This window comes from Syngnathus floridae, chromosome 9 (genome assembly GCF_059516105.1).
Source record: "Syngnathus floridae isolate MCC-2025c chromosome 9, RoL_Sflo_1.0, whole genome shotgun sequence".
In the NCBI taxonomy this organism is placed as follows: Eukaryota; Metazoa; Chordata; class Actinopteri; order Syngnathiformes; family Syngnathidae; genus Syngnathus; species Syngnathus floridae.
In genome coordinates, this window is record NC_142421.1 from 5,992,481 (window position 1) to 6,012,578 (window position 20,098).

At 42.3% G+C, this 20,098-nt stretch overlaps 2 protein-coding genes and 1 long non-coding RNA gene across 6 annotated transcripts in view; 1 reads left to right on the plus strand and 2 right to left on the minus strand.

Annotated features, from left to right (window-relative positions):
* The window catches only part of bcl11aa (BCL11 transcription factor A a), a 33,921-nt gene extending 25,990 nt beyond the window's left edge, over window positions 1–7,931 (minus strand). The window contains exons 1-2 of the mRNA XM_088385192.1: window positions 7,546–7,931; window positions 4,039–4,485 (exon numbers count right to left, since the gene is read on the minus strand). Coding sequence (XP_088241318.1) covers window positions 4,039–4,485; window positions 7,546–7,600 — 502 coding nt within the window. The 5' untranslated portion in view covers window positions 7,601–7,931. The remainder of the gene's footprint in view (window positions 1–4,038; window positions 4,486–7,545) is intronic.
* A 1,168-nt stretch (window positions 7,932–9,099) lies between these two features.
* Window positions 9,100–16,312, plus strand: LOC148393128 (uncharacterized). Its single transcript, XR_015860230.1, has 2 exons — window positions 9,100–9,578; window positions 11,585–16,312. It is a non-coding gene; the product is annotated as an uncharacterized LOC148393128 (long non-coding RNA).
* Window positions 16,313–16,495: 183 nt separating this feature from the next.
* Window positions 16,496–20,098, minus strand: part of rims1a (regulating synaptic membrane exocytosis 1a) — a 32,338-nt gene continuing 28,735 nt past the window's right edge. For all 4 annotated transcript variants that reach the window (XM_088384571.1, XM_088384573.1, XM_088384572.1 and 1 more), the window contains 4 exons: window positions 19,953–20,065; window positions 19,721–19,822; window positions 19,492–19,631; window positions 16,496–18,759 (listed from right to left, as the gene is read on the minus strand). In XM_088384571.1, coding sequence (XP_088240697.1) covers window positions 18,541–18,759; window positions 19,492–19,631; window positions 19,721–19,822; window positions 19,953–20,065 — 574 coding nt within the window. In that variant the 3' untranslated portion in view covers window positions 16,496–18,540. The remainder of the gene's footprint in view (window positions 18,760–19,491; window positions 19,632–19,720; window positions 19,823–19,952; window positions 20,066–20,098) is intronic.

Genomic DNA, 20,098 nt, shown 5'->3' on the forward strand with positions numbered 1-20,098 from the left:
AAAGCTGAATTGAAACAATAATTCATATAAAATAGGAGTCCGGGACTACAAGTGCTTCCTGTTTTGCATAATTTGCAGCAAAATGGTTACAATTGGAGCAATAATGCCGACAGAATAACTGGCTTCCATTTCCTACATCCTATTCATGCAAAGTAAGATTTTCTGCAATGACAGCAATCAAAACAAAATTACGCAGCAGGTATAAGTAACATGGTGTCTCCCATTACTCCAAGATTGGGCCCATTCACTGAAGAAAAAACAAGTGCAGGGTTCACTCTAATTTCTACATTCAGTGTAATGGTGTGTTTGAATTTATTGTTTGTCAATCAATCCAAATATTGTTTTATATGCTTTGCTATATATATATATATATATATATATATATATATATATATATATATATATATATATATATATATATATATATATATATATATATATATATATATATATATATAGTATGATAAGTTCAAACGCTATCCCATCCCTAACTAACACATTTGTAGAATTACACGATTGTAAATAAGCAGTGAATATACAGCACAATGCAATTTGTGGTCCCCAACAGAAAATTATTCGCTGTGTCAGGTTGCCTGTGTCCTCCCACTACTGATATTCTGTGCCTCCAGAAAGATATTTACATTTCATAAGCACATTCCAAACCCAAGAAGTTCAAAAAGGCTGCACTCGAGTCCACTAATAAATCTTGTGTTGGAAAAAGGACGAAAGAGGGGCTATCAATAGATTAGTGATGGCAGCCTGTGTGTGAAATCTCTTTGTAGGCTCGTTGCAGCGTGAGAGACACACACACTAAATACATCCAAAGTGGTTATCATCGGCATTAACAGCTAAATGTTGCAAAGAAGGCAGACAAATGCATAAGTGAAAAAAATGAAATGGTTGAAAATAAAAATGGAATAAAAAAAACAGAACAGAGGAAAAAAGAGAGAGAAAGAAATAGAGGAATGAGGTTGAGAATGGGATCTGACACCATGCAAGAAAATAAATGGACCTTGGAGATGAACTAATATGTATTGAGGTAAGTTGCATTAGCAGCGATGATGAGATAATTACAAAACAATAAATCATATCCAACAATCATCAATGGGAATATCAGCAGTAGCAGGCTAATGGCTTTCAGAAACACTTTCAAGTGGGTCTCCATACATTTTAGGCAAGTCGGAATAAGGCCCGTGCTAATGAGCTAACATTGAGAGGGTAGCACGGTTTATCAGCCGATAACATCGTTGGTCAATAGCATGAACAGTTGTTTCTTCTGGCTCAATTTCAGCTCATTAACGCACATAACTGATGTGACTGTCAAAGAGGAGGAGAAGGGCTGCTGAATTCCAAACACGTCAAAATTATATTCCGTCAACAAAATAGTACATCACAAACCGAGACTGTTAAAATCCATCAAAACTATGCGGCCGTGAGGTGACACATGTGGTCATCGACACACACACATGCACGCCCTCTTTTTTGAGACATTAGCAATGCTTTTGTGAATGAACTGCCTCAGGGATTATATCACAATTTTCATCTCAGTCAGGGATTAATAGAATAAATGGGCAAGAGAGAGCACATACTGTATTGTGTGACTATGTGTGTGTGTGTTTGCGGTGGGGAGGTATGATGCTTTTTTTTTTTGCATGGCTGATTTGCTTATACAATCCTCTCTCGCACACACACACATGCATAAACACACACAGGTAATGCAGCTTCTCCACAGCCGGATCTCTTTGATATGCAAATAGCGGCGGCCAAGCACAAGTCCGGAGCTTTGTGCTCTTCGGAGCGTTGCAGCTGGAGCATCATTGTCGCACTCTGACCACAGATACATATTTCACAACAAGCGACTCCAGAGGCATCACATCATCAGTACACAAAAAAAAACAAGTTACCAAAAAAAAAAAAAAAATTGTCTTATGGGAAAAGATACACGAGTTCCGTGAGTTAAACTGCAATTCCAATTTCAATTCCAGTAAATCATGAGCGATGATGTTGGGACCGTGCTCGCCTTGTAACAGTGATTAAACACCTACCACAGTCTGTAATGTGAGTGCAAACTACTTGGACTAATTTTAAAGAACATACATCTGTGTGAGTTTTCTCAAAAACAGAGTTAATTTGTAATGTCTGACTGGCCTGATTTATTGTAAGGAAAAAAAATCTAATATATAATTAGAGATGTGACTTGAACATAACAAGTCAGCATTAATAAATAAGAAACACACTAAGTGTCCGCTCTCTTCGTTGTTTTGTCATTAGAAATGCCGGGCAGATATAATCAAGGCTGATGCTCCGGTAGGATTTTTTTTTGACATATTTACTTTGCCATGACAGTTTCAGGTCAATTAGGATGAAAGCAACGGGGCAGGAAGGGGAATACTGGCTTTTATTATCAGAGTAGATTTTTTTTTCCCTAACAGAAAGCTGCTTGAGAGTTGTGTTAAAAAAAATGCAAAGAATTTTCATTGGCTTTCTGTCGTTCAAACTCAGACAAGACATATAGAAAAAGCCATCCTGTTTTCTGCAGCAGTTTGAGTGTACAGCTGTTCATACCAAGACGTTCCCACACACAACGCTATTGAAGCAACCAGGCGCCTGCATTATGATGTAAATCGCTCTAATAACCCAGTTGAGCTGCTAACTGTGTGTGTGTCTGCGTCTGTGCGTGTGCGTTGAAATATAGCCACTGCTTAGACAAGCAGGTTTGCCTGAAAAAAAAATTAGACACACCCTCTCCCGCACAGACATAGATTTGTTTTATGTGCGGAAAAAGGTCAAACACCCGTTTGTCTGTCAATAATTTTCCTCGTCCGTTGCTCCTCGTCTTAAACGTTATTCGATGCGGGACAGAGGTCGTACACGGCAATTACTTAATATCCACACAAATACAAAAACAAAACAGCTAAATGGGGGAGCAAACTGGAGCAGTGAAATGCAGTCAAAATGATAACGTGTGTATTTTTATTGTGTCTTTCCACTGCTCTATTTCATCTTCCATCCCTGTTTGACTCTTTCTTTTTCTGCGGTGGCTAATTTGGTACAGACAGGCGGCCACTAAAAACTACTGCTAATTAAAATGCATGGGGAGGAAAAAGATGGCAGCGCAACAAATAATTAGTGGTGTTAAGATGCTTTATATAAATGACTTTCCTTTTCAGAGCTTAACTAATGCTGGCTTTTCCCTCTCAACGCATGCCTGCTTTTTGATTGCGTCGCGAGGGAAAAGATGCGGGACAAGTTACACGTGAGGTCATATCTTAGCGTTTTACCTATGAAGCACGTGGTCCAAAGAAAGATGTTTGAAGAACTAAGGGGAGGGTGTAGAGCTGGGCTGCATTTAGTCGGGCTAGATGTGGCAATGAAAGAGGGGGAAACCACAGCGAGCGGACACATCTGCTCAGGCCACATGAGAGCGAGAAGCAAGCACACACACGTTCAAAAAGAACACACATTCTGCGCGCCCAAACTCAGAAAGAGGCTGTGCTTACTCCTAAGAGGTCCAACTCATAAATACTCACAAGTACTTATACAGCCCTGTATATACTGACCAAGAGAGTCTGGATTTTTTTTTTTTTTTTTTTAACAGTGGCCTCAAAATGCATGTAAATTTGTCGTTAGTCGGAACGAAAGACAACTTTATTGTTCCAGGTGTCATTCCTACTTCTGGCTACCCTTATCCGTAGAAAAGCAAAAGTCCAAGACTTGTCTTAACATGTCGTCTGAGACTACACTGGCCTCTGGATAGTTTATGCGGAACACTTGACTGCTTCTCGTCCGTGTCATCTAATGACACACAAAAAAACAAAGTCCGCACAAGTACAATATGTGCATATTAAAAGATGCAAGCTGGAATCCATTTCCTAATGTGTCTTCTTATTGAAAATGTAGCACCTTATTCACAATCCTTATGGAAGCACAAACATCTGCTCCAAAGGAGAAAATCTGCAAAGCATTGCCTCCTTCCAAGAGGTTTGTTTTTGTATTCTGAGACACCATGTGCATGATGGGAGGTGTGAAAGCGGTTACCTGGGAGGAGCTCCTGTTTGGGGAAGATTCCACGAGGCGACGAGAAGCGGTCGTCGTCGTCTGCCAGCGTGGCCTGGATGCCAACTTCCACGGGCCTTCGGCTGCGCAGAGAGTTCAAGGCGGGAGACGGGGTCAGGGCCAGGCCCGGGGAGGGGGAGGGGGGCTTGTCCAGTCCTCGGCCCACAGTCAGACAGGGGGGACCGTGGCATCGCTTCCTCTTGTGCTCAATGAAGAGCAGGATGTCCGCCAAGGGGAACGTGGCCTGGCACTGGCCGCAGGTGAGCAGGTCCTGTTCCGGCGAATGGTGCGGGTCATGACCCAGTCGCGATAGCCGACCTAAGGTTGAGCCCGCGCGGTGCCCGTTGAAGCTGCTGCTCCCCTCCGAGTGCTCCGAGCAGCGCTCTGACAACTCCTCCGGTGAGACCGCTGCCGTGGAAAGGGGATTGGCTGCAGGAAATAAAGAGTAGGGCCCAAAAAGAAGAAAGAGATAAGAGTGGGAGGAATGAAGGAGAATGAATAAAAGGGAGGAAATTAGAGATGAAGGAAATCAAGTGGCATATTTAGACAGTCTCATGATTCCCTTTGTTGTAGTTATTTGTGTGAATTGAGGAGGGAGCAAGCCAAACGTGTAAAAATAAGCTTTAAGGGAGCTTAGCATGCAACGCACGGCAAAAAGCCTGTGACCGAGTCTGCCTCGGAGTGGTTACAGTTGTTGCGGACCCAATGACTGACTCACTTCGGTAGCTACAAATCAAAATTTTCAACGACTTTTTTTTTCAATGACAAGAGAAATCTGTTTTGATATTTATTTATTTTTTTACGTAACATTTTGACTTTCCAACCCTGTTTTGTTTTATTCCAGTCACCTGCAGACAGAAAGAAAGCGTAACAAACATGTCCAATGTATGCAGGGCCCAGGACAAAAAGTGGATGTCACAGTCTGACTTCTTACGTAGATAGGCTGTTCGAAAATGAGTCTCACCCTTTCGATGTCGGATTAACTCAAGACTACTTTTTTAAGAAGGCTTTTGTCAATCGCACAACCTCCCGCAGTCATGCTGAATTAATAAAGAAGCCTAATTCAGTGTTCTTCTTTTAAAGATCTTCCAGTCGAAGGTGAGGAGTGTGACTCGGCGCTCGCCAGAATGCTCGTTGACCTTCTTTACTCAGCCACCCAATTTCACATTTTAATGAACTTAAAACCACTGAGGATCAAAAAATAGATTTTAATTTTCATCGTCCGGGTGATTGGTACCGATTTTGTCTGATAAAAGGCAAGGCTTGCACAGTGTGTCTTGGAATGCAGGCCTGTGTGTGTCTTTGTGTGTGTGTGTCCTTTTGGTGTTATGTGGACTACATCCCCCTCCACAAATTATCATTTGAACGCTGCACTCCTGCACAAACCGGGAGAGGAAGATAACATGATAAATTCACCAGCAACAGCACAAGCGCCAGCATCATCCTACATGCACCCCCCTTCCACCCAACTGATTTAACTTCAGGTCAGCGCAGCCTCACGTTTGTTACACACTGCAGTAAAAAAGTGGCAAGATGGCATCACAGTGACAAAATAAGACTGAAATATTGATATATGCTAGACAAAAAAAGTCTTCAGATAAAGGAGAAAAGGAACCCAATGATCTTAATGTTAAAAAAATCATTGTTGCAAGACAGCTCAAGAAAAATACCAAACATAAGTTTAAATAGCAGGCCTACATGTTGTTTTTTGTAATTAATTTAGTTTTAAATAGTTTAAAAAAGTGGTTTGTTTATGCTATCAATAAACAGATGATAGAATTATAGTATGTACTGTATGACGTATACATACATTAAAAAATATATATAATAAAAAGACTGTCGGTTGGAATATATGGCATGTTCATGTTGTGAATAAATTCCATACGCGGTACGACTTGTACACAAATTGATGCAAAATTTTGCTTCTTAAAAGAGAAAAAGGTGGTTAGGTCAAAGTCTGCGGGGTTGATGACTTGAGGATTTTAGTATCTGTGTGTGTGTGCATATGTACGACTGAATATGTATGTGTTGTGCCTATAGCACCCTCTACCCCCCCCCCCAAAAAAAACCACCCCCACCCCAACACACGAACAATCCTTCCCTCCCAATACTCCCCACACATGCAATAGCAATGAGTATGTAGAGTAGCAGCCTAAGTGTTCAAGTTCAAGCTCTGAGCTGGATTTTCTGATCGTACTCTGCCTCCTAGCGACAGTTTTTCGCCATGGTCACTGTCACCCAGCATGTACCCCCCCTCGCCCCCCCAAAAAAATATATACTTTAAAACGAACAGCAGCACGGGCAGCAGCCAATCAGCATACCAACACATAACCAAGCATTGATGTGTAACTCTACAAATTATTGATTGAGTTGTTATCTAATTAAATACAATTTGGTGAAATACCACGAGGAATAAATTTATTATGACACATGGCCATTCTCCCTACAGTTTAATAAGAAATTATTCACTTTCCCCTGATATATTACACTTGCGTGTCAATGTTGGAGCAATAAACAGGACAAATTACAGTTCAGATGATAAACACGTCGTGCGTAATGAGTCGTTTGACGTAAAACGGTGTTGAGATTTTAACTTTTTTTCTCGAGATGATCACAACCTTGAACAGCTAATACGCTGCTCTTACATCATCTACACATTAATATTTGTCTTGCCTCAGTTTGTTTGGTAGGATTAAAAAAAAAAAGATGAAAAATTGGACAAGACGAGTATTTCCTGTTGCTGTCTTGTAACTCCGAGCTGCAAAAACTCTGTTGCGTATGTTTCAGCGAGAAAGTTCCTGCAACTAGGATGAACGCCAATAAATTTGCATAGGGGTTATGATTTTAAAAAGCGAGGATAGGAAATCAATCTGTGCTGTCTGCATGCGCTAAGCGCGGTGCTGCTGTAACGGAGGCATGCAGTTTACAAACACGAGGTGATGATAATGTGTTTGCCGCTTCCAGTCATTTCGACTCCAAGTTTTTCTGTTTTTAGAAAATAATCCCAAAATAGAAAGAGACAGAGAGAGAGCTCGTGAAACTTGCTCACAAGACAGTAACTAAGTGATATTCCTAGATCTTTCTCCCCTGCTCTGCTATGAGCGCGCTCTGCAGCCGCTCAAATGATCTCAAGCCGTGCATGTGCGCGCCTCCACTGACCAGACCGATCGTGGGGGCACCGGAGCAGGAGACAATTTGATCCGGTCACCGATGACCAATGTTTGGATCCCGTTTCAGTTTTTTTTTTTTTTTTTTTTTTTAGAGAGAGGCTAACAAACTTATTTTGGTCTCGTTTAAGAACTAATGTATCGCACTTTTGCGACCGCGCTGCTGAGTCCAGCTGACCGCGGGTTCTGAGCGGTCCATCCTGGTATCCTCACGGCTGACGTTCCGCTGACTCCCTTACCCAGCAATTTCACCCGTATGCAGAATTAACTAAAAGACACGAAAGCGTGGAGGTGTATGTTCCCAATTCTGGTTTGTACTTACGCGAGAAATCCCGTTTACTTAAGTGCTGAGGTTTGCCTTGCTTGCGGCGAGACATGGTGGCTGGCGGCGGCGCTCAGTGCGGATCACATCGGGAAGAGCCGGGGTTACACATTGGAGACTCCGGTGGGGCAAAAGAATGTCTTCATCCGGCGCCTTCGTCATCCACACACAACAACAACAAAAATAATTGCGGGGGGGAAATTAAAAACTAATTACAAATAATACAAAGATGGCGCGGAGGCGAAGATGGATCGCGGGATCGCCTTCATGGCTTTTTTGAGAAAGAAGATCGGAGAAAAGAGAGAGAGAGTGTGTGTGTGTATGAGGATGGAGAGAGAGGAGAGGAGAGAGGGGAGAGCGATGGAAAAAAATGGCAAAAGCCCCCCTCCGCCCCCCACCCCCACCACCCCCCTATCCCCCCACCCCCCACCCCCGTGGTTGGGGGTTCAAGTGCACGGACGTGACGTTCCCGGCGAACTTGAACGTCAGGCGGTGGACGGACACCCGACATACAAAAACATGGGCAGGGCCGAGGCACCCGAGTGGGAGTGGGAGTGGGAGGAGGGACGGATGGGACGCGAAATAACAACACCAATGGACGATCATTGGAGAAGAGAGGTAGAGGAGGGGGTGGGCCGCACATGAGAAGTAGACCCGGTGGAAGCCAATGGACACAGAGATCAGGGGGGCCGGACAAGACACACTTCGAAGGAAGGGTGTGTGTGTGATGCGAGAGAAAGAGAGAGAGAGCGAGAGCAGGAGAGAGAGTGTGTAATGAAAGCAATATGCAGAGGGAGGGAAAAAGGGACGTGGACGCGAAGCAGGGCAAGCGGAGCCGCCGAGTGAGGCGAGAATGATAGCCTTACTCGTGCACATGCAAAACCCGGCGACTCGCGTGGACGGGCGCCGTGTGCGTGGCCACGGGCATGCACAAACACTTGGAAAACTTTAGTTGAGGCATGTGCGTGTATTGATCAATGCAAGCCACCCCAAATGCAAATTGACTGGCTAAGCAGTGGATGTCTTTATTAACCATATTGCACGACCACTCTTTATTTTGGAATGGAGCAAATAGAATATTTAACTTTTTTTGTATTCAACAGTAGAATTTTTGGCATAATTCATTAACTCAATGATTTGATCACCCCAAGATGAAAATTTCCTCTTATTGCCGTATAGGTGTCGTCTCCCGTCCAAGTCACGTCCATCGCTCACTTTTCTTCCACTTGAGCCGATTCCAAGCTCGTTGCGCACGCCTTTGGAAGTGCCAAGAGAACGAGTGGATATATTTATCGGGCACTTTCAAACATGCTGTCCAAAAGCCCTTGCCTGTATGTTCTGACTCGGTCCGGGGTGAAACTCAAGCTGCTGACCTTGGCAAGAAGAAGTGCGGTGCTGGCCCATAATAACTATCAGATGTGATTCAGGTTCGAGCTGGAACGGGGGAGGGTTCGTCGTTAGTGGGGGTGGTGTATATAGGAGAAGGAGGAGGAAGAGTGAAGAAGAAGAAGAGGAGGGGGAAGAGATTGTAAATACTCTTGTAATAAAAGGGGGTTTGGTAATGTAAGACGACAGGCTTTATATCGGCAAAGTCGCACGCGTACAGCGAGCAGCCGGTCGGGCATCCTCTGAGGAGACACAATAGGGGTGGAAAGATGGGCTTCGCGCTCGGAAGCCGCCACAAAAGCCACGGATGGGAAAAGGGGAGAGAAGACGGGAGACATAGTGGCTCTTGTGACTGAAAGAGAAGACGGGAGGAAGGAGCGAGCGACCTCGGCGTTGGTGGAGGGAGCTTGGAGTGGCGCTTCATGCGAGAGCCCGGAGATTCGCTCACTGACCGAAGAGGACGCGCACTTAATACGGGGGGTGGTGGTGGTGGTGGTGATGGTGGTGGTGTGGAGAGAGGCAGGCCAGGAGGATGAGGAGGGGGGACTGGGGGTGATGGTAGAGAGACAGAGAGAAAGACAAGGAGAGAGAGAGTCGCCGGAGGAGTGGCGGAGGAGGTTCAACGTCAAGGGGGAAATGCATGACCAGTGAGTGAAATATTTTGCAAGTTGCAACTTGCTCGCATGGCTTGGATGGGACGGGTCGGGCAAGTACGCGCGTGCGTGCGTGAGCGTCCATTTGTGGAAGTGCTCGTGTTGCAGCAGGTTTCTCCGGATATGAGGACAAAACACAAAAGTCCGCATATGATCTTGTAGGGTGTATCGGAATAGTATTTTTATTTTTCTTATGATAAAACGCATTCACGATTAGAGATGTGAATGCATCAGTCAGGATAAATGGAAGTGATAAATTGATGTACAATTTCCAGAGCTGCTTCACACAAGCACGGAAACAAAAACAACAAAGCGGTATGCAGTAAAATGAAATTAGGACAGCGGATTTTGATACACGCGTCAGCAGTTCACTGACCACTTTGTGATGATAAAAAAAAAAGAGTAAAACCCTAGATTTCAAAATTCTCCCATTTAGACTCCCTTGCATATAAAGTGGAAATATTACTTACATGTCTATTTCTATTATGATGTGTGATTGAAATACTTTCAGTGATATTTTTTCCCCCAACACAGTTTAAGAGATTCCCGTCGAGCGTATCGCCTTTAGAAGCCAGCGCCCCATTAAAGCGGATTAAGTAACGACTTGTATGAACAAGTGCGTTGACTTTCAATAATACAAATTTCTAGCTTATTCCATGCGTGGTAACCTTGGCGTTATTACAGTTTCATTCAAATCACTGCAAGCCCATCCAAACTAAATGGGCCAACAAGTTTAAGGGACCCCGACCATACAATCCTGACTGGTAGCCACGGTTAAAAAGTGCGTCATTTTACAGCTCCCCAAATCCAACGCACGCTAACAATGACCTCTCGCCCTACCCGCTCCTTCTATTTTGCTACAAAATATCCGCATTTCTCTTCCTCCATTCTCCCTCTTCATCCTCACCTGCCACTTTACACTTTCTCCATCACACGTAAACGCGCGTGCACGCAGGGGATTGCTCGCAGCCTGCAGACCTCGGACGTATGGAAAGCGCACTGGGCTTTCTCCATATGGAAATTGGAAACGCACTGCTCGTCATAAATCAGACTTTACAATTGTGCAGGGAAAGCTGCCGTGCAGGCGCGCGCGCATGTTTGCATGTTGATTTCAATGCATGATTTTGGACTTTGGCAAAAAAATAGCTTCATACATGCAGGTAGTTATTGTAAATCTAAAACAATGTTTTTAATATCCTCTGTACTATATCTGATATTCATACCATCCCATTAATCACTTCAGCCCTTTTGCTCCGAAGATCTTAGTCGACCATGTTAAATTCAAGAGTGCACAGTGGCGTTGGTTGTTGTCAAACTATAAGCACATGCGGAGAAGTGTGTGTGTGTGCGCGTGTGTGTGCATGCGTGTGTGCGGGCGTGCGCGCGCGTGTGTGTGCGTGTGTGTGTATGTGTGTGTGTGTGTGTGTGTCGTAAGGGACGTGAAAAGAGCTGAGAGACAACAGAGCATCAGACCGATGACGGTCACATGGGCGCCTTCCTCTGCACGCACGGCAGCTCCGGGGAAATTGAGTAACTGGGGGCGCATTTCAATATATGGAAATGACCAGGGGGCCCCTGAGATAAATCAGCTCCACATACACCCCCCACCGTATTCACACCCTCATGCTCTTCTTTACACCTTCATTTCTCTCTTGCTCTCTCGGGTCGCTGCAGTCTATATTGTTTTGAAATCTATCCCAAAATCTGAGCCATGCTTTAAGAGACTTTAATGGATTTATTACACCTATAACGTGAATATATGCCCCGCTCAAAAATTTGCTCATGCAGATAAGGTGATTTATGGTGTTTCCGTTTCGCACACTTGTTAAAGTGCGTGTTAAATGTTTGGGCTACAATAAAACCAAACTTTAGATGATTTCGTGATGCATTGCCTCAACTCCATAAGGGATTTTTTTTTAGTTCACAAATGTTCTGCATACGGTTTGGATATTAGCCTCAAGCAATGGGTTAAAGACTTTTTTCTCTCTTTTTCCCCCCAGGTGTCGTCTTAATTTCTATGCAGAGCTTCAAATCCCTGCCACATCCAGTCTTGCGCTTTGGCAGTGGAATTTCATGTGCACGCACGCACGCACACACACTCCCTCACACATAGAGACACGCGCGCATCGTCAATTTTCAGTCATCCTAAAAGATTCGCAAAAACGGGGCCAGGCTGGATTTTACAGCGAACTATTATCACGTCGCTGGATGTGCGCACACGTCGCTGCGTCTGCCCGGTGGTATTAGATGAAATCAAGCGGGATTACGCAGCCATAGAACAAATTACCCCCCTCCCTCCCTCCCCACCCGCACACACACACACACACACGCACGATGCAAGATCGAAGTTCAGGACATTTATTCACGTATGCAGTGAATGTTATTTATCATTTTATCTCTTTTTTTGACAGAATTTAAATTCACTTAATCGCAAAACGGACAAAGTGAAAGTGCCGCTCGTTATCTCACACCAGGGCCACACAACATCAGATGGTGCAACCCAACTCTTCCTATCAAGTCCCAGGCTAGCCTCCATCACCACTATCCATCTGCCTCTAATGCACGGGCACGTTTATGGCCGCCGTTAGTTAAGTCGTTGTTAATTTTACACTAACTGGTTGTTATGAAGATGAATGACGAGGCGGGAATGACACGCTTGGGACCTTTGCGTTGCAGGATAGAGCCCGGCAGTGGAGCATATAAGGAGATAGTAAAGTGTATTCTGATGTTAAACACGACTGCGTTTAAATGACCGCATACGTGTTGGATAATATGAGGTTAGGCAGTTCCACAATTTAAAGAATTTTGAAGTCTTTTTTTTTCCAACCAATCCAGCGCAAACGGTGCATTTATTTGAATGCATTATTAATGGTCACATTATTCCTCTATATGCATGTACCTTAACAAATACACTGAGCGGGACTAGTCAGGTGTTGATAAAGCAACGATGGATTGTGCTGTTAAATAAAAGTAGTAGTGGGTTTACTAGATCGGAGGTGGCATTGAACAGGAGCAAACGCGGACTGGAGTTCCCTCTAGTGGCCACTTACCATTAGTGTATGAGAAAGGGGCCTTAACGAGCTCCTGTCCATTCCGAAGCATCAACTCCAAATCAAGGGCGCCAATAAGTTTCAGTCTAGAATTAAGTCATTAAAATACAAGTTATGGTTGTCCAACACAGTGTTAAAGCCAACACTGTCTATAGAGGGTCATTGTCCTGTTTGTTTTCCACGTTTTTCTACTGCAGCACACCTGATGGGTTCATTATCAAGCGTCTTCAAATCCTTGAATCATTTGAATCGGGTGCGATGCAGCAGGATGATAAATAGGTAGGACAATGACCCCCGAGGACCGGGAGCAGGACATGTTTTGGGGTATACTGTCAATATGTTTTTTTGCATCCTCAACCAAAATAGCTAGTGTAATTGATGAAAGAGGAATAAGAATAAACTATATACACTACATGAATAAATAACTGTACCGATAAATACATAGAGACAGCCAGACAGACAGACAGATAGACAGACAGACAACACGGACAAAATATACACCCTTAGCCATCTCATATAGTACATATACATATATTTCTGACAGTAAAAAAGTTTTAATTTATTATTATTATTATTATTATTATTATTATTATTATTATTATTATTATTATTATTATTATTATTATTCAGTTTCCAAATCATATGATTGCACAAGGAATTGCAGCGGAAGAAATCCGCAACAGTCCAAAGAACACTGTTTCTACCTTGGAACGGCTGCACGCAGTCGTACCTCAGAGAGCTTAGTGATAAATCATGTATTTTTAATGAATATCAATAGAAGGAGTATCCCCCCCACCCCCTTCCCCAAAAGGCAGGAGCCGGGCTATCTAATTAGATTAAGCGGCGGTGCGGGGGGAACAGCGCGGTAATGACGGCTGTATCACGGCCGCCACTTTCTAATGGGCTCTGAAGCAAACTAGGGGGCCTTTCAAACCATTAACACCGAGGGGGGAAATAACAAATCTAATCTGACATGACACCCTTCTGTTTCAGTCTGCCTCTTAACCAGAAAGCCTCCATTACTGGCAAAGTCCCTGCGTCTAATGCCATCTGACTCCCCGACTTGTGTGTTCATGTAGCGCATCTCTGGAGACCAAGAGGACCTATTATTATCATAATTGACCAATTATAGGTTACACTCTTAATGTTTGTTTACACATGCACAACCCCCGTAAAACATTAATCGTGCAATAAACAGTGGATTGGATTATTGAGTATTTTTTATTATTATTTTTAATTATTTTTAATGGGAAATTTGCACGTGATAATTTAAATTATGGGAATGTAGCATATAAATCAAAGAATATTGATTGCAATACACAACCACAATAGGTCTTACAATTAATAAAGGGGCAAACTGAAGTTTGGTGAACTCCAGAAAGTTTGATGCATGAAGATAGATGTTTATCTGCGTAAAATAGCAATTTGGAAAATACAATTTGGAGTCCAACACCGTTTACACACATCCGCACTAATAATGCATTGGACGTTTGTCCAAGTCTTTTTTTTTTTTTCTTTTTTTTTTAATGCAAGCCAGCGAAATCATCTTGGACCGCATTGCTCACCTGCAAATTAAGTATTTCTACATTAACCTATCTCTCTGACAGAGACGACCCATATTTAAAGGCAGAATTAAATTGTTGCCATGCACGTAATTGTAAATATTTTCTGCTAAAGTCTTGCAGCATTTTTTCAACGGATAAGTGAATATAATTCAGGAAATGAATGTATCATATTTTTCATTAACGCAAACGAAATATCTAAACCATGCAAGTTTTAAACAGGCTATTGTCAATATATACAGTCACGCACGCCGACTACTCCTAGAACCAATCGGCTATTTCATATATTTAGTCATCATCTGTGATGCACTGCAGCACGCACCATTGCAGTAAACACACCGATCCGAGAAATGTGATAAACAAAAGTATTATTGAACAAGTACGAAATTATTCAAACGAAATGTCGATTACGGGATCTTTGTGTTGTGTTGCAGTCGTTTTTAATATACATTAAATACTTAATGTAGACAACGCTGTCCTGTGCCATAATCTTTGATAAATAAACATGATACATTTCTGCTTTAAATAAGTTAATAATCCCAAATGTAAAGCAAAGAAAACAAAAAAATCTATATAAATATCCAATTTCGAAAGCTTTTTTTTTTAAGGGAGTGGTCAAGTGCGCAATCTGGTTTGTACGCTCAACGTTTTAAAAAGGTTTATGTTCTGAATGACCACATTTGACCCATTTGTTGCTCAGTCATATGAAATCCCAAAATTCATTTATAATAATAAAAAAAAAAATGTTGCCATCACCTTCATCTTCTCCTTCCAAAGGTTTTGGTTTCCATTAAAAAGTGAGGACGAGTATTGTCCCTGTTTTCCAATACCATTGTCCAATCACGCCACAAGGTGGCAATAAAGAGCTTTGAAGCAACTTCTCAGCGTGCAGCTTTGCAGCATGGAGGTCCAGAGTGGCAGAGGCCGACAGTGAGGCGGCAATCAGTCATCTCCCAAGCCATCAAGCTGCTCCACTCAACAAGACTGATGATGACTACGCCATAAAACTGCTGGCGATGATGCTCACGTGGATGGTGAAAATCTGGAACTCTAGCGTCTCGGCAACATTTTAATAATTGCCATTTTACAATTTATGCTGTACGCTTTATGGTTTTAATGGTCTAAAACGGTGCTTGCCAAACTTTTTGAATCAAGTATCACCTAAAAAAAAAAAAAAAAAAAACTTATTAAAGCTCTCAGAGTCCCAAGACCCACATTAAAATAATGGCATTTTGCCCCGCAAAGTTTGAGATAGTGCAATTATATTATCTATCTACTCGTTCATGTGTGGCCAATACGTTTGCTGATTCATTTATTTTCTTAATTTTATTTTTTTTTTTTTGTCGCTGCCAAACGTTGCACATTTCCATCCTTTTATCAGAAATATAGTGCAAATGACAAATGTATTTGCTTCCCAAGTAAATGTTTCTGCACCCATAAAATTTTAGGTCATACTGATTCAATTAAAATGACTTGCACGTAAAAATTAATTGAAAAATACCTTAGGTTTCATTCGTGACTATAATTCCGTCTATTACAGTTTTTATCGCAATTTTGACGGTTTTCTTGCTATTTATGTCTTGCCTTCGCATGATCAGTACCATGGACAGCTCCTCTCTCCTGCCCCTCCCGTTCCGTCGGCAGCATTTACGCCGATTGACCGCACCTCCGGCTCATTTCTACACCTGCTCCCGGCTCGTTAGCCGCCCTATATAAACCCCGCACACCCAGCACTCTGTTTTAATTCCTTCTGTTGTCCTACCTGTTGTCTGACCACGTTGCTAGCCGTTATGCTACCTGTCTGTTACCATAAGTTGCCATCCTGTATGCTTCTCGTGTTGCTCCCTGTTGTCCAGCTTTTACCCAAATAGATAAAATCCATTCTGCACATGGTCGACCTGTCTCCGCCCATGACAAATTATCTTCCTTTTACATTGAACCAGTCAAGAAATTATAATTTTTGAAGGGTGTTTAGCTATTCAGAATGCTTCCCAAAATTGAGCCCAGGAAAGTGTGCTCTTCTGCCTTCTTCTATATGTTTACTGCTTTGCCTTACTGTTTTTAAATAGTAATACTATTTTAACTTAAGTTGTATTAAAACATGGGAAATACTGTATGACTAAGCGTTTCTTCTTTGAGTGGATCCAGGATCAAGCTGAAAGGACATTGTACTTTTTTTTTTAGTAGTCCACAAGAGTCTTTCTTTGTATTGTAGCACCTTTAGCCACGACACAAGTTCCCGTGACAAGAGTTGCTTCACGGTAATAATGAGGCCTCTTCCTTGGAAAGAGCAGCTCTCTTCTTCTGCACAGTCTTTTATTTGTAAATAATAAAAATGAACTCTTGAATATAAAACATACACGTCAGTAGAGCCACATCTGTTATACAAACAAGAACCGTTGCAGTGAATACTTCTCCGTCTTTCATCTAGCGTCGTCGTTTGGGTTCGGGGAGCCATGGGCTGTAAACAATCAGTATTCCAGGAATAATACTGACAAAGGAAAGGGCAGTCGGCCACGCTGCCAAGTTTTTCAACACAAACATTTTGCAACATAGGTCTGTAAAATCAGATTCTTCGTTGGCTTTAGGAGTCCGGTCCTCACCGAAACAGGAGGAGAGGAGTTCTTCAAAGGAAAAACAAGTCTTTCTAAAATTTTGCTTTAACAACTTAGAGAGTGGGTCGAGAAAGGCCATTTAGCACGCCCCTTGTGGCTCAGAACCGCTCAGCAGCTTGAGTTCAGCAAAGGGTGCACATTCCTCTCTCAGGAAAAACAAACAAAACAACAGGAATGTTTACGTGTCACTGACATTTCTCTCGTTAATATCGTCTCATTATTTTCTATGTACAAGGTGTGCATGTGTGTATTGGAGACAGGCAGATACACTTTTTCTATATTCATATATATATATATCTATCTTTATAATTTCTCTCAAACTCTTAAAAGTACTTCATATACATGTAACTGTTTTTCACACATTCTCTATTGGTCTGGAGCCGGACAAAGTGACATGACAGTTACATCCTCATCATCACCCACCGGGGTCTCAGCTATGCTCCGTACTACAGAACAGCGCTGTCGTTCAAAGGGCTTGAAAGTAAAATAGAAACAATGACATTTTACCGTGGAGAATTCCTGATATGAATATTTCGACCCAGAGTGGAAGGTGTGGCCCGGGTGGAGTCGGCCCGTTATCGGGGCCAGGGGGATGGCTTGGCTTTTCTCGGTTTGTATTCATATTCAGTACAAGCAAACTGTACAAGAACATGCAACATACAAGCTGGCCTAAAATTATGTGAAACTAAGACACGTCCTATCTCTCTTTTTAAAACCTTTTTTTTTTTAAGAATTGACATTCATGTCATTGACATTTTCTATTTAAAAAAAAGACAAGGAAGAGATCAAAACAAAAATGACATTAAAGTAAAAAACAAAAACAAATGTGCATGCAGCTGGGCGTCGGACAGGGCATCCCAAGATCATGCTGCTCCCTTTAACAGGTGAAACAGAACGGGGCGCGGGGGTTCCGATTACGTTGTTGGACAACCTGATAGTGGCCTTTGCTCAAAAGCGTTGTTCTAAAACGGTAAAAAAAAAAAATACAAAGAGTTTGCACCGCACGGTACCTGAACTCTTGACTAAACACAGACAAAAAAAAACAGTTCAAATCAAATATACAATGCACATGATGAATTTGGCCTCTTTTTTTTTTTTGTTCAGACAAAGAGCAAAACTCATTTGTCTCTATCATACTGTCATAGAAGACTCAAGCTTTTCTTGTGCTTGCTTTCTTATCTCACAAGGCTCCTTTAACTTAAAAGTTAAGTACATCATGCCAAAGAGCAGCCTCTCGTGCTCAGCTACACTTGTACCGCTACCTTGGCAATGCCAATGGAGCAGCCGTTAATCTGCATGAAAATGTGTCAGTTTGAAATGTGACCAACTCCCTCCATTGTTTACAGCACTCCTGACTCGTGAAGGATTCTAATTGGGTGCACAACAATAAAATTAGACAAAAGAGATTTTGATCAACAAAGTGAAAAGAAAATCTCCATCTTGGAGGAACAAAGACAAAGGTTTGCACAAAGAAAAGGCTCAAGTACAGTAGATAAAGAAGTAAAGGTGTGAGAAATGATTGTCAGACTCTGACTCAGCTTTGATTGGCTAGATTTTTCCCGCCTGCTCTCTCTGTCACTCTTATTCCCTGTCTCTCCGTCTGGCTTTTTATTGGTAGACTGAGGTCTTCTTTTCCTGCGGTCACCCTCTGCTCCATTGTGGTCCAATAGTTAGGTTCCTCCGTTTTGTCATTTAAGAGTTTTTGAACATTTGACGGTCATCACGGTCACTAGGACCGAACACCCGGGGGTGGTCCTGAGCTGTCCAATGATGTCTGAGACGCCAGTCGCGTGAGTGGAGCTAGAGTGGGATCTACCAACGAGGATGGTGGAAAGAGTTTGTACCATCCAATCACCGTGCTCGATAGGTCCAAATCTTCCAATAAGATCTGTGCTACACCCATAAAACATTTGTGGTCCAATCGTCCATAGTCCCCCCACACTATCACCTAGAAGAGAAAAAAAAGTGTAAAATAAACATTCTTCATATGATAATGACACTGAATTGAATTTCTATAGATTCAGAAGGGATTGGGGCACTCGTAAATCAAGGTACCAACATAAATAAACCAAAATAGAACAAGAGGCATGAATCAGTCACTCACAGAGACAACCACAGAACAAAAAGAGGCGAGACAAAACAGAAGGACCGAATTGACAACAGTTTTGAACAGATTTTTTTGTTCTGTACTGTCGTTAAATTCAACAAATGCTTTTTTTATAGTCCTTATGGTTCATTATGAAAATCAAAATATTGGAAAATGACAACATTTGATGTTATGCATGATTTATATTATAATTTTCTGGACTGTGACCTAAAAAGAATTCTGGGCACTTTTAGTATGTGAACGGAATTGTGTACAAAGAGGCGGTATCACACAAGGGCAGTTAAGGAGTTGAGGGTAGTGCTGACGAGACACAAAGTTCACAGCACACAGAGGACAAGGTAACACCCAAAAAACACAAACCACGGTACTTAGTCCAAAAGAAAATCTAGTGCGTGTTGAGAGCGGGGGAAAAAAAAGAAGAAATGATTTTCAAAATCTTCACTCCATAAATAAATACAATGATCATCTCGTTTAAATATAGTAAATCCTTTCTATATTTGCACAGAGAATCTATTTTTGATGGTTGAGTCAGTAAAGCAGAGACACACAGACACGCTCAGTGGGGAGATTTACCTGAAGCACCTTGCCCTGGGGACTCTCGTCAAATAGCAGATGCTGCTGGTACAGAGGCTCCAGGGTCTTTCGTGCAATCTTAGTTTTCTTTTTGGCTTTACAACTTCCATTATCCAGGAGGTACACCTTGACATAGGGAGCTGTTGATACAGCGATGACATAAGAGGAATTTAAAAAAGAAAAAGAAATTTTGAGTATGATGGAGGAGGATTAAGAAAAAGTTGGTAACCTGGGAGGGATTTGGAGCCTGGTTTGGGGGTAAGGCCTCGTGCCCTGATCACCTCCACCTCCAACTGTCCTTTCTTATCCATCAAACCAATTTGAACATCACCTGCATGTGTGGGAAATACATGAAGAACACATAAGTCGAATCATACTGTATGATCCTTAACATTAAATAAGCCACCTTTATTTTCGGACATGTTTCTAAACGAGCATAGAAAACAAAACAAAAGACTCACCCATTGCAGGTGTTGCCAGTGTTTGCCGGCCAACCAGCTGACCAGGTCCTAGACCACCTAGAAAGTCACTGAACTGGCTGTCAGCACCCAATCTCATTCCTGAGAAGATAAGACTGATCCATACATACAAGAATACAGACATAGAG